Source organism: Lepus europaeus, chromosome 20 (genome assembly GCF_033115175.1).
Source record: "Lepus europaeus isolate LE1 chromosome 20, mLepTim1.pri, whole genome shotgun sequence".
Taxonomy (NCBI): Eukaryota; Metazoa; Chordata; class Mammalia; order Lagomorpha; family Leporidae; genus Lepus; species Lepus europaeus.
Window position 1 is genome coordinate 20,408,453 of NC_084846.1, and position 12,652 is coordinate 20,421,104.

The 12,652-nt window shown below is 44.1% G+C and overlaps 1 protein-coding gene across 1 annotated transcript in view; it reads right to left on the reverse strand.

Annotated features, from left to right (window-relative positions):
• The window catches only part of ANKMY2 (ankyrin repeat and MYND domain containing 2), a 48,023-nt gene that overhangs the window by 32,183 nt on the left and 3,188 nt on the right, over positions 1 to 12,652 (reverse strand). Inside the window, exon 2 of the mRNA XM_062179190.1 lies at positions 8,224 to 8,288. Within this exon, the coding sequence (XP_062035174.1) occupies positions 8,224 to 8,288 (65 nt within the window). The remainder of the gene's footprint in view (positions 1 to 8,223; positions 8,289 to 12,652) is intronic.

The following is a 12,652-nucleotide window of genomic DNA, read 5'->3' on the forward strand; positions in this document are numbered from 1 at the left end:
CTTCGGCCTGGCCCAGTCCTGGCCAGTGAGCCATCTGGGGAACGAACCAGCAAATGGAAGATATTTTCTATCTCTCTAAATAGTCATCTTTTTATCCCATTTCTGTGCCTTTCAAATAAATAAAAATAAATCTTCAAAAAAAAAAAAAGTAAAGAATTTAGAACAGTACAAAATGAAACAAATTTTGTATGCAATAATTACCATGCATTATCTTGGGTTGTTGGTACCATCTGTTGCTTATGGAAATATTTCAATGCACAAATGAAAAATAAATGATAGTGACAAATTCTGATGTGCCATAAAGATAAGACCACCATACTATAATTATTCATCCCTCCCTCCCTCCCTCTCTTTCTTTTTTAAGATTTTGTTTATTTATTTGAGAGGCAGAGTTACAGAGAAAGGGAGAGACACAGAAGTCTTCCATCTGCTGGTTCACTCCCCAAATGGTTGCAATGGCCAGAGCTGGGCTGATCAGAAGCCAGGAGCCAGGAGCTTCTTCTGGGTCTCCCAAACAAGTGCAGGGGCCCAAGCACATAGGCTATCTTCCACTGCTTTCCCAGGCCATAAGCAGAGAGCTGGGTCGGAAGAGGAGCAGCCAGGACATGAACAGGGTCCCATATGGGATGCTGGCACTCAGGCAGAGACTTAACCTACTATGGAACAGTGCTGGCCCCTAAATAGTCATCTTTTTATCCCATTTCTGTTTAATATCAAGATAAAGAGGGGGCCAGAGTTTTTAATTAGCCAATTCCTAGTAGCACTTCACTTTCACACTGAACATCTCTGAGATCCAGTTTCAGTTCACAAGGGCGAGAACTGTACAGTTTACCCTGTTTCCAGCCCTCTACTTGCTAACATCTCGGAATATCTAGAGAGCCTTAAACCTCTGACATCCTGGGGTCAGTGTCACACAGGAATAAAAGTTCTCACCTCCTTCACTTTTCCCAGACCCAACCTTGTAAGCAGTTTGCTTCCGAACTGTGCATGAGGAACGCGCTGGTACAATTCTTTGGATTCATAACCTCAAAAAAAAAGTACCTTCCACCAATTCTTAAATCAACAAACTCAACAATGATAGGCTATCTTGTAAATATTCTGTATATAAAATTCAGCATTCATGCACGCAGCAAATACCTATTGTGTGCCTAACACATATCAGGCACGGATCTGCAGCAGTGGACAGATTCCATTCTTCTACAAGCTTTGTCCTGGGCATGTTAATTTCAGTAGGTGCGATAAGGCAGGCAGCAATGTAAATGTGAGAGGGACATACCACAGAGTTGAGCAGGAGAGGGAACAAGACCATCTGTTTTTACATGACATTCAAGGAATGTGCCTTCGAGAGGGTGGCACTGGAACACAGCTCCGAGGGAGTCGGGGGCCAGAGCACACAGGTAACTAAGGCTGGTTCACTAAATGCAGGTGTTCAACTCTTGGGGAGAGGGGCACCCACAGGCAAGGACATCAGAGGCCCAGTCTGCCTGCAGTCCAAAGAAATGTCCAGGGTCCCTCCAAGAAACTCCTTCTCCTGATGCTGGTGTCTTTAATGCTGGAGTGTGAGGCCAGTGTCTGTGGCAGGTTCCTGCAAACTTCTGTCAAGTTACCTACATGTCACTGCATACCCATTCATTAACAGCGGCACCATCAACGGCTGTTACATTTTATCAAATACATCCTGTGCTTCCCTGTGCTTCGGCGCAGCAGGTTAAAGCCCAGTCTGCAGTGCCAGCATCCCATACACGTGCCGGCTCAAGTCCTAGCTGCTCCACTTCTGATCCAGCTTTCTGCTATGGCCTGAGAAAGCAGTGGAAGATGGCCCAAGTAACCCACACAGGAGACCTGGAAGAAGCTCCTGGCTCCTGGCTCTGGATCAGCACAGCTCCGGCCACTGCAGCCATCTGGGGAGTGAACCAGCAGATAGAAGACCTCTCTCTCTCTCTGTCTCTGCCTCTCTGTAACTCTGCCTTTCAAATAAATAATCTTCAAAAAAAAAATACATTCTAACATCTGTTGAGCCGATATTTATTTCTCCTTTACTCTGTAACATTGACAATTACACTGAAAGATTTGCTGACATTGAACTCTCTCTTGGAAAAAAACTCATTTGGTTAAAATGTCTTAAGATGCTTGGGGTACACTGGTGGATCAACTTGCTAACATTTTATTTAGTGTTTTTGCATCTGTATTTATAAAGTAATTTTTTAGGGGGTTGGATTATGCTTGCTCTATCAAATGAGTTGGTTATCTTCTCATCTTTCTATAGTCATGATATAATTTGTGAAAAATGAGAATTAACTGGTTCTTAAAGTTTGATAAAGCTTACCCTAATTTGCAGCTTTTTAAACCATCTACACAAATCTTCCTTAATTACATTGTTTTTTTTCTATTTGGTATGAGATGAAGATGCTTGTTCTTATTTTTATATAAAGTTCATGTAGGTTTTCAAATATATTGGCTTAAATAAAGAAGTTATGATAAGGGGCCAATGCTGTGGCGCAGTGAGTTAAAGTCCCAACCTGCGGTGCTCGCATCCCTTATGGGCACTGGTCCGAGTCCTGGCTGCTCCACTTCTAATCTAGTTCTCTGCTATGGCCTGGGAAAGCAGCCAAAGATGGTCCCAGTCCTTGGGGCCCTGCACCTGTGTGGGAGACCCGGAAAAAGCTCCTGGCTCCTGGCTTCAGATTAGCTCAGCTCTGGCCACTGCAGTCATTTGGGGAGTGAACCAGTGGAATGGAAGACTTTTCTCTCTCTGGCTCTACCTCTCTCTGTAACTCTTTCAAATAATAAAATAACTTTTAAAAAGTTATGGTATGTGTCTTCATAGTAGCAGCTATGTTTTTTTTTTTTTAATTTTCTTTCTTACTTGCTATTTATATTGTATGATTTCTTGTTGTATTTCCAGGTTGTATTTTTTTGTTTTAAAATTGGTAACTTGGACTGACTTTTCTAATAGTTTTACTGAGATACAATTTGCATATAATACAATGCACTCATTTAATGTGCACAATTAGTTTCTAGTATATGTGGAGTTGTGAAACCACCACCACGATCAATTTTAGGACATTTTCATTACCCCTAAAAGAAACTCCAGGCCCATGGGGCTGTCATTCCCATTTCTCCCCTCACCCTTCCCCAAGCCAAATGTTAGTTCACTTTCTGTCTCTAGGGGTTTTTCCCCTATTGCACATCTCATATAAATGAAATCACATAACACGGAGCATTCGTGACCAGCTTCTTCCCGTCAGCACAACGTTTTCAAAGTCCACGCTGTACAGTTGTCGGAACGCCACTCCTTTTATGATACGAATGTGCCATAGTGTGTTTATGCATGCGTGAGAGGATGAGCATCCGGCTTCTTCCCACCTCTGGCTACGAGGGCAGCAGTTGCAAAGGTGCAGGTCCAAGTTTCTGGGTGGGTATGTTTTTCATTCCTCTTGAGTATACACCTAGGACTGTGAGTCTTAGGTAAACTCCATGTTTACGGATTTGAGACACTGCCAGGCTGTTTTTCCAAAGTGGCTGCAATCTGTTACACACCCACTGACCATGTGAGAGGGCTGATTTTACTACATGCTCACTGCATACCTTTTCAATTATGCCCTCCTAGTGCGTGTGAATCGGTATCTCATGCTGCGTTTGATTTGCATTTCCCTAGTGGCCAATGATTTTGAGCATTTTTTTCCACGTGTGCAATGATCTCTTGTATATTCTCTTTGGAGTAATGTATACGCACATCTTTTGTCCATTTTTTTAAACTGGGTTATATGTCTTTGTAAATGTTTTTTTTTTAATCTACTTGGAAGACAGAGAGGGAGGCAGAGGGAGGGAGGGAGGGGGAGAGGGAGAGGGAGAGAAGGAGAGGGAGAGGGAGAGGGAGGGGGGAGAGGGGGAGAGGGGGAGAAGGGAAGAGAGGGAGAGAGGGAGACAGAGAGAATCTTCTATCCACTGGTTCACTCCTTAAATGGACTCAATAGTCAGGACTGGAACAGGCCCAGGCCATGAGCCCAGAACTCCAGTCTGAGTTTCCCACAAAGGTGACAGGGACCCAAGCAGCTGAGTCACCATCAGCTGCCTCTCAGGATCTATTACCAGGAAGACAGATTGAAAGCAGGATATCTGGGACTCAAATTGGAACTCGAACATATGATGCAGCTGTTCCACTCAGCAGTTTAACCTGCTGCACCACAACCCGGCCCCTAAACGTCTTTTCATTACTGAGCCGTGGGAGTTCTCCTATGTTCTACGTACAAGTCCCTTATCGGTTGAGACTTGTGAAATCTTTCTTCCATTCTCTGGGGTGTCTTTTCACGTTCTTGTTGTGCTTGGAAGCTCCATCGGTTTTTAACTTTAATGATTTCCAATTTAGTGATGGCTTTATTTTATGGCCTGTGATTGATTTCTTTTAAAAATTTTTTGCTGTTTTTCCTAACTCAATTCTTCTGTTTTTTCTTTCATATAATCTCATCAGTTACAAGTTCAGAATGCCACAAAAATCAAATGTAAAATCAAAGTAAAAACAACAAGATTTCTTTTGAACGTGCTTTTGGCTAGCAAACACATCCTTTTATTTATTTTTTTTTAAGATTTATTTATTTATTTGAAAGGCAGAGTTATAAAGGGAGAGAGACAGAGAAAGAAATCTTCCATCTGCTGGTTCACTCCCCAAATGGCTGCAATGGCTGGAATTGGGCCAATCCAAATCCAGGAGTCAGGAGTTTCTTCTGGGTCTCCCATGTGGATGCAGAGGTGCAAACACTTGGGCCATCTTCTACTGCTATCCCAGGCCACAGCAGAGAGCTGGATCAGAAGTGCAGCAGCTGGGACTTGAATCGGCGCCCATGTGGGATGCTGGCACTACAGACAGTTTCTTAACCCATTATGCTACAACGCTGGCTTCCCAAACACAGCTTTTGATAAACAGTCAGCTTTTAATAAAAGTGGCACCCTCCATTCTAAACAGTAGGCAATTTCCATTTCTATTTCTGCATTAACCTAAGAATTATTTAAAGTTAAAAAAAAATTCTAAGATACATGTATCATTACTTGAATTGTTTTTTGTTTCTTTTCAAATGTCTTATGTAATCACTTGGTGAACTTATTGTTTGAACTTATTGTTCAAATCAGCACCAGCTTAAATATCCTTTAAAAAATAGTGTAACACATGGATTATATTTATCCAAGATCCATGTAAAAATGAAAAGTACTATTCAACAGGTTAATCAAATTTCCTGTCCTCTGAATTACCTTTTTTCTACTTAATCTGTTCATTTCTGAAAGGTGCTCTTATGGGTTGTACAAATCTCACCTTTAGGCACTACCATTGTTTTCTTTAGGAGCTTAAAAGTTTATAAAGCTGATAAGCTTATGAGTGATGGCTTAAGGCTGGTATGTTAATGGATTGTTAATTTAATGGATAAGTGTTCATTTATTAATTTTTTGCTTTACATTTCATTTTGTCTAATATCAGTTGGCCACCTATGTGTGCGTGAGGTTTTTTTTTTTTTTTTTTTTTTTTTTAAGCCCTCCACTTTTGCATGAGAATCTGAAGTTCAGTTAACTCCTGGGTGCTAGAACTGTGCTATATGACACAGTAGCTGCTAGACACACACTGCTATTTAAATTTAACAGGTTAAACAGATAAAATTAGGGACTTGTCCTTCCAGCCCAGATATGGTAACAGGAACAAGAGTTACCTTCAGTCTAGAATAACAACAACGACCGCAAGACCACCAGACCAAACACACGAAACGATGGTTTGTAAGGCACTGCAAGTCAGCCAGTGAGGAATGGTGATCTCCTTGCAGAGTTTCTAGGTTACAGGATAGGGAAGGGGTTAATCTAAACCAAGCCTGGGTGAGCAACACCAAGGTGACGTCAGTGCCCAGGAGAGAATGACAAAGAGGAGACAGCTGCACAGAAAGATAACGCTGAAGATCTGCAGAGGCCTCCCCCTCGCACACGCTTGGTGGAAAGCTCCCAGGCCTGGAGGGAGACTGGCTGGGAGACAGGCGGGGCCAGCAGAGGGCCTCTCCCCACCAGCCATGCTGGAGATCTCCAATATCAGGGAGCACTCGAATGTGGAAAAAGGCCAAACTGATGTATCAAGTCCAAGTAACTGCCCGTGGGGGAAGGGTTCAGGGGTATTTAATCAGAGTACCAAAGTGCACAGTACCCAACAAGGCAAAATTCACAATATCTGGCACCCAATAAAAAATAACTAGACACCCAAAGAAGCTAGAAAACAAAACCCATACTGAGATGATAAATCACCCCAAAGAAATAAAGCTCTGTGTCCACAACAAGATTTGCACAAAAATGTTCTCAGCAGCTTTATTTGTAATACCCTCCACGCTGGAAGCAACCCAAACCTCCATCAACTACTGAATGGATGGAGACTTACACACAATGAAAACTAGTCAGCAAAACAAGCAATGATACATGCTAGAGCGTGCATATGGATCTCAACCTATGCTGAGTCAATTAAGCTTGAGCAAAAAGAGGACAAACTATGTGATCTACTTGCTTCATATAAAATTCTTGGGCAGGCAAACTATTGTGACAGAGCCCTGCTGTGGTTCTCTGCAGGTGGGGATCTGCAAAGGGCAGGAAGGAAGCATTGCAAAGAGTTTGAGGAAACGGGGAGGTGATGGGTGTGTTCACTATCTTGATTATGGTTACAGCTGCACAGTTATGGAGTATAGATGCATCAAAACCCAAGAATTTGGGGCCTTTAAGCTTGTACAGTTTATTTCATATTCATTGTACCTCAATAAAGCTATGGTAACAATGAAAGCAAACTAAAAAAATCTAGTTCCTCAATCAAACTGCCCACATTTGAAGCGCTGAATGCCTACATGTGGCTGATGGCTACTACACTGGATGGACGGCCTAGTTACTACCATCTGCGGGGGCTTGCATGCTAAATGTCCTGCAAAGTTTTGTGGATTAAAGTCTTGGTTCCTCAGGATGGAACTACTAGGAGGTAGTAGAATCTTTAAGAGGTGGGGCCTGGTGGGGGCCCCAGGTCATTATGGTGTGCCTTGGAAGGTCATTGTCTTAAGACGGTTGTTACCAGAGCCTGAGTTTGGGCCCAATCTCCCCTCTTCACTTCATCAGTAGCTTGTCTCAGGTATTTCATTATAGTGACAGAAAGCTGGGTGGTATAACATCCTTTCCAAAAGTTTATTTTGGATACTAACTGTAAACAAAACTTAATTTATTTTCCTTTTCTCTGAAAGGCAACAAGATAGAGAGGGAGAGAGGGTGAGACAGATCTATCACTTCCCAAATCCAGAAGCCCAGTACTCCATCTGGGTCTCCCATGTGGGTGGCAGGGATCCAAGCAACTTGAGCTATTATCTGCTGGATAAGAAGCAAAGGCAGGGCTGGATCCCTGGCACTCCAATATGGGATGCAGGTGCCCCAACCAGCAACCTAAGTTGCTGTACCAACACCCACCCCTGTTCCAGAAAACTGAATTTAGGGGTCGGCGCTGTAGCAGAGTGGGTTAAAGTCCCAACCTGCAGTGCTGGCATCCTGTATGGGCACTGGTTCGAGTCTCAGCCGCTCTACTTCTGATCTAGCTCCCTGCTAATGCGCCAGGGAAAGCAGTGGAAGATGGCCCAAGTCCTTGGGCCTTTGCACCCACATGGGAGACCCGGAAGAAGCTCCTGGCTCCTGGCTTTGGATCAGCTCAGCTCTGGCCGTTGTGGCTATTTGGGGAGTGAACCAGCAGATGGAGGATCTCTCTCTCATCTCGACCTCTCTCTCTCTAACATTGTCTTTCAAATAAGTAAAATAAAAATCCTTAAAAAAAATTCTTAAAAAAAAAAGATAAAAGAAAATTTAATTTAGGCTCAGTTAATTTTCCCTAGAAGTGGAACTGCTGGGTCACACATCTGAAGTTAATACACATTCCAAAGTGTTCCACAGTAAGCCAACTTATGCTTAACACGTTAGCACACACTAGTCCACGCTTCTCACACTTCACACACAGAAATGCTACTTTCATTTGATTACTAGCAAACATGGTTTTTTTCCATGCTTGTCTTTTGTGGCCTGAGTGCTTACATTTGTTTGGAGAGTTATCAGTACAACTTGAACACAGATGCCAGAAAACAACAGCTTTAATATATTATCCTTTCTCAATGGAATTAAAACACTCTTTTTAAAAGTAAATACATCTTAAAAAAATAAACAACATTAAAAAAATTCTTTTACCTCATCCAAACAGTTGACACGAACATTCTTGCTGGATAATAGTGTCCCAGCTTCTTGAACAGTACCTTTGGGAAAAAAAGATAAAGAGCTTATTTAATGACAGAATAGCAAAAAAAATTGACGACAAGGAAATTAACTTTATAAAGTCATCTATAAAACCAGTCAGGTTAAGTTGCTGAGCAAAGCACTTGGGCAGCAGCCACCTGTCCTGCTGGGTAAGATCCTCATACCCCACACAGGGGTGTCTGGGTTCAATTCCTGACTATGGCTCCTGATTCTAGCTTCCTGTTACTGCAGACCCTGGGAGGTAACCGGTAGTGGTTCCACTAGCTGGGTCCCTGTGGAGTTTCTGGGTTCCTGGCTTTGGCCTGGTCCCACCCTGTCTATTGTGGGCATTTGGAGAGTGAACAAGGAGGTGTCTCTCTGCCTCTCGAATAAATGGTAATAGACCATCCAATCACTTCCTATTTATTTCAGGAAGTAATTGTCCAGAGGTGTAATTTACAGGACCTTGTTACTACTATGCTTTCACTGAGCTTCAAGTACATTAAACTGGCAACATTTTCTGTTTGGCAGGAATACAGCAGCCACAAGGCATAAAACTTCACACTGCAACAAATCTATGACAGGGCCTCTCACCCAAAGCTCCCTGGAAAACTTTGAGGCCAGTCAGAGTAATACTTGGGATGCAACACCCAAGTCAGTGATTATATAATTCATCTGCACGAGTTCCTGTAAGCCGACAGAGGGTTTACAACAGAGCTCTCGGCTGGCAATGTGTAGGTGACACGCATCTTTTAGGACTGGTGCTGCGTGGCCAGTGTTCAGACCGCCACATGGCAGGTGAGGCAGTGTGGACAAGAGTGGACACACGCTGGTCAGGTTTCTCTGGCCTTCTGTAAAAGCATGAAGACAACGGCACACAGTTGGAGGACAAAATGGTGCTATTATCATCATCAACACAGCCAGCCACACGTCCTGCCAAAAATGCCTCCTCTGACTGCAAAGAGAACAATGAGAGCGAGTGTTCTTAGGGAGAAAGGATGCTTTGGCCGCTTCCTTAAAAGAACATTAAAAAAAAAAAAAAAAAAAGAATCCCCCCCCCCCTCCCCGCCCCGGGTTTAAATTTAGAATCACAGTGCAAGGATGTACTCAATTCTGCTGCACACCGCACACTTCTCTGTCCCTGACCTGCTTCCTGGGTGCCCCTCACCCAGAGAGGACAAGCAGGGAAATGTGTCCTGGATGGACCGAGACAGAGCTCTGTTGGGAAAACGTCTCAGCTGCGAGCTCCCTGTCATGGGGCGGGGTGTGTGTGTGGGGGGGGGGTGTGGTGTGGTGACAGCAGCTATTTTTGTGCTGGGTGGTACAGGGTTCTAACCCTGCACTTCCCTGCACCTGTGTGCGGTGCGGCTGGGAACGGAGAGGGAGAACCTCACGGATGTGGAACCTTACAGTTCCTCGTGATAAGGTCCCTCACACAGCTGTAGGGAGAACAGAAACTAGAAAATGCCTGCGCCCCAAGTTCCCTGGGCAGAAGCAGCATTAGCTGCGTGACACGCCCCTCTACAACGACCAGAGGGTCTTTTCTCTCTGGCCAGGAGATGTTCACGCAGTGAGACACTCTTGTAGGGGTGAGGATGGCTCCCGCCAGGGGAGTTTTCCATAAGCAGGTGCCTCTCATTAGAGGGCGGCCTGATAATTCTGTATCAGTTAATCTGTCAGGGAGCAGTTTAAAAAAGAAGACGAAGCAGGCTGCGGTGCAGAGTGAATCCTCAGACTGACAGCTTTCTCCTCCTACACGCTCACTTGATGGACTCCATGTTTCAGTTCCGGCACCAAGTATACGGGGCTTCCCCCCAGCATCCTGGGCAGCTCCCCAAAGGACACCAACCGGTACTATGTAACTATGTACTATGTAACTCAGTCCTGGCACCTGCTCCCTGGGGTTAGAGCCGGACCCCACAGGGGAGGTGCTGGGTGCACAACTCACAGGCTTAACAAGGCTGCCCCTGCTCCAGCCGCCAGCCCCAAGTTTCAGTCTGTGGCCTGTATTCCTGAATGCATGAGGTTTCCATGAGCCCCTCCTCAGGTCTGATCGTTTGCAAGGAAGGCTCAGGAAGGATGCAGAAACAGGCAGCTGTTAGAGCTGCCCGGGGCAAGGTCTACGGGAAGGGTCACAGAACTTCCGGGCAGCTCCATGTGGGTCACAGCCGGGAAGCACCTCAGAACCTGGCGGCTCACGGTTATGGGGGGGGAGGGGGCTGCATCACACAGGCACGGCTGGCTACTACCTCAGCCTCCAGCACTTCCCCCCTTTCTGGAGCTGAAAGTTCTAGGCTTCTAGCCTGGCCTTGCACTTTGTGGTGACCAGGACACTCCTAACTCTCAGGGATTAGCAGCTCTGTGTCAACAACCGGGGTCAAAGACCGAATGTCAGAACAATGCACTGCACCCAGCTGCCCGATTACTCAGGAGATAAGGGTTCTAGGAGCTCTGTGCCACACACAGCACTCAACAGGGGAAGGTCAGCCTTTAGAAACGAGGGGGCCAAGATCACAAACACGGCCAGCAACAGTTTGGGCTTCTAGGGAACAGATACGGATTTCTGGGAAATGGATGAGCAAGATACCCTGAGAGGAAAAACTTTGTGATGATTTCCAATTTGCTGTGCCTAACTGCATGACATCAGTAGGAAACATAGAAGATCCAGACTAGCAAAGGCATGCGAAACACATTGTCCATGAGGAAGGATTCTTCCTTTTTATGGTTCCTCGTTGTCCAGGGTAGATGCTCAAACAATATTTTGCAAGTAAGTTTAAAATATCAATTTCTTTGTTCTAGGAAAGAACTACATTAGATTTAACAAACTCTTTAGGGGATGGATACAGTGCTATGAGAAGGGACGGATAATGTGCCAACACTCACCTTCATCGGAGACAAAAATGAACACACCTAAGCTAAGCAATGTCTTAGTAGCAATCGGCTTTCTTTTTGAGAATGCTGGTGGACTGTTCAAGCCGACAGAAAACACCACATGACCTGTCTCCATAGGATATAAGATGGATCAGCATGTTTGGATGAATGAGCATTTTAGCAGAGATGAGATGATGCCGAGAGCACAATTCTCACTGTTGTCGCCCTAACTCTATCACACCGTGGGACTCTACAAAACTGAACAGGAGCTAAAAAACTCTCAGCCCATCCTGTATAGAACAGAGGTAGTAACATCCACACCAGAGGGCTCAGAGGAGGACTGAGGGCTCATGCTAGCTTGGGGCACATCGTAAGACTCTGGGGTGTGCTACAGTAGCTGCTCTTCTTGGTTGATATCCACAGCACCATGAGATAATTCTCTACCACCTCTGCAATGTCTACACTGTGACAGTCAGCAGATAACATTCTAGAAAAATGTTTAAAAAAAATTCTAGAAAAAGAGGGTGGAGCCAAACTGGTAATGTCCCTTTGGATGAGATTTGGAATGCACAGATTTGGACATGAGATTTGGACATGCGTGGAATTCCATTATTATTCAGTGGAACTCCCCAAAATGAATGTTTTAAAACATTTATACCCAGGTTAAGGACATAAAAAATTATTTGGCTTATTACTTGCTATAATGTGTGTATATATATATATATATACACACACCTATAAGTAATATCATATACAAGTATTTAAGTGCCTTACTTTTAAAACAATACATGGACATAGATACAAAGCTATCTTTTTTTCCCCAAAGAAACCTTTTATTTAATGAATATAAATTTTATAAGTACAACTTTAGGAATATAATGATTCTTCCCATCGTACCTGCCCTCCCACCCCTCTTCCGCCTCCCTCTCCCCATCCCATTCCCATTCTCCATTTAGATTCATTTTCAGTTAATTTTGTACACAGAAGACCAACTCTATACTAAGTAAAAATTTCAACAGTTTGCACACACACAAAAACTGTTTGAGAACTAGTTTCACAGTTAACTCTCATAATACAACTCATTGAGGACAGAGGTCCAGCATGGGAAGTAAGTGCACAGTGACTCCTGCTGTTAATTTAACAATTAATGTTCTTATGTATGACATCAGTGATCACCCGAGGCTCTTGACATGAGCTGCCTAGGCTACGGAAGCTTTTTGAATCCACCAACTCCATCAGTATTTACGCAAGACCATAAGCCAAGTGGAAGTTCTCTGCTCCCTTCAGAGAAAAATACATCCTTCTTTGATGGCCAATTCTTTCCACTGGGGTCTCACTCAAAGAGATTCTTCATGTAGGAACTTTTTTTGCCACAGTGTCTTGGCTTCCCATGCCTGAAATGCTCTCATGGGCTTTTCAGCCAGACCAGGAAGTCTTAAGGGCTGATTCTGAGGTCAGAGTGTTACTTAAAGTGATTGTCATTCTATGAGTCAGCTGTGTGGACTGTAAAGCT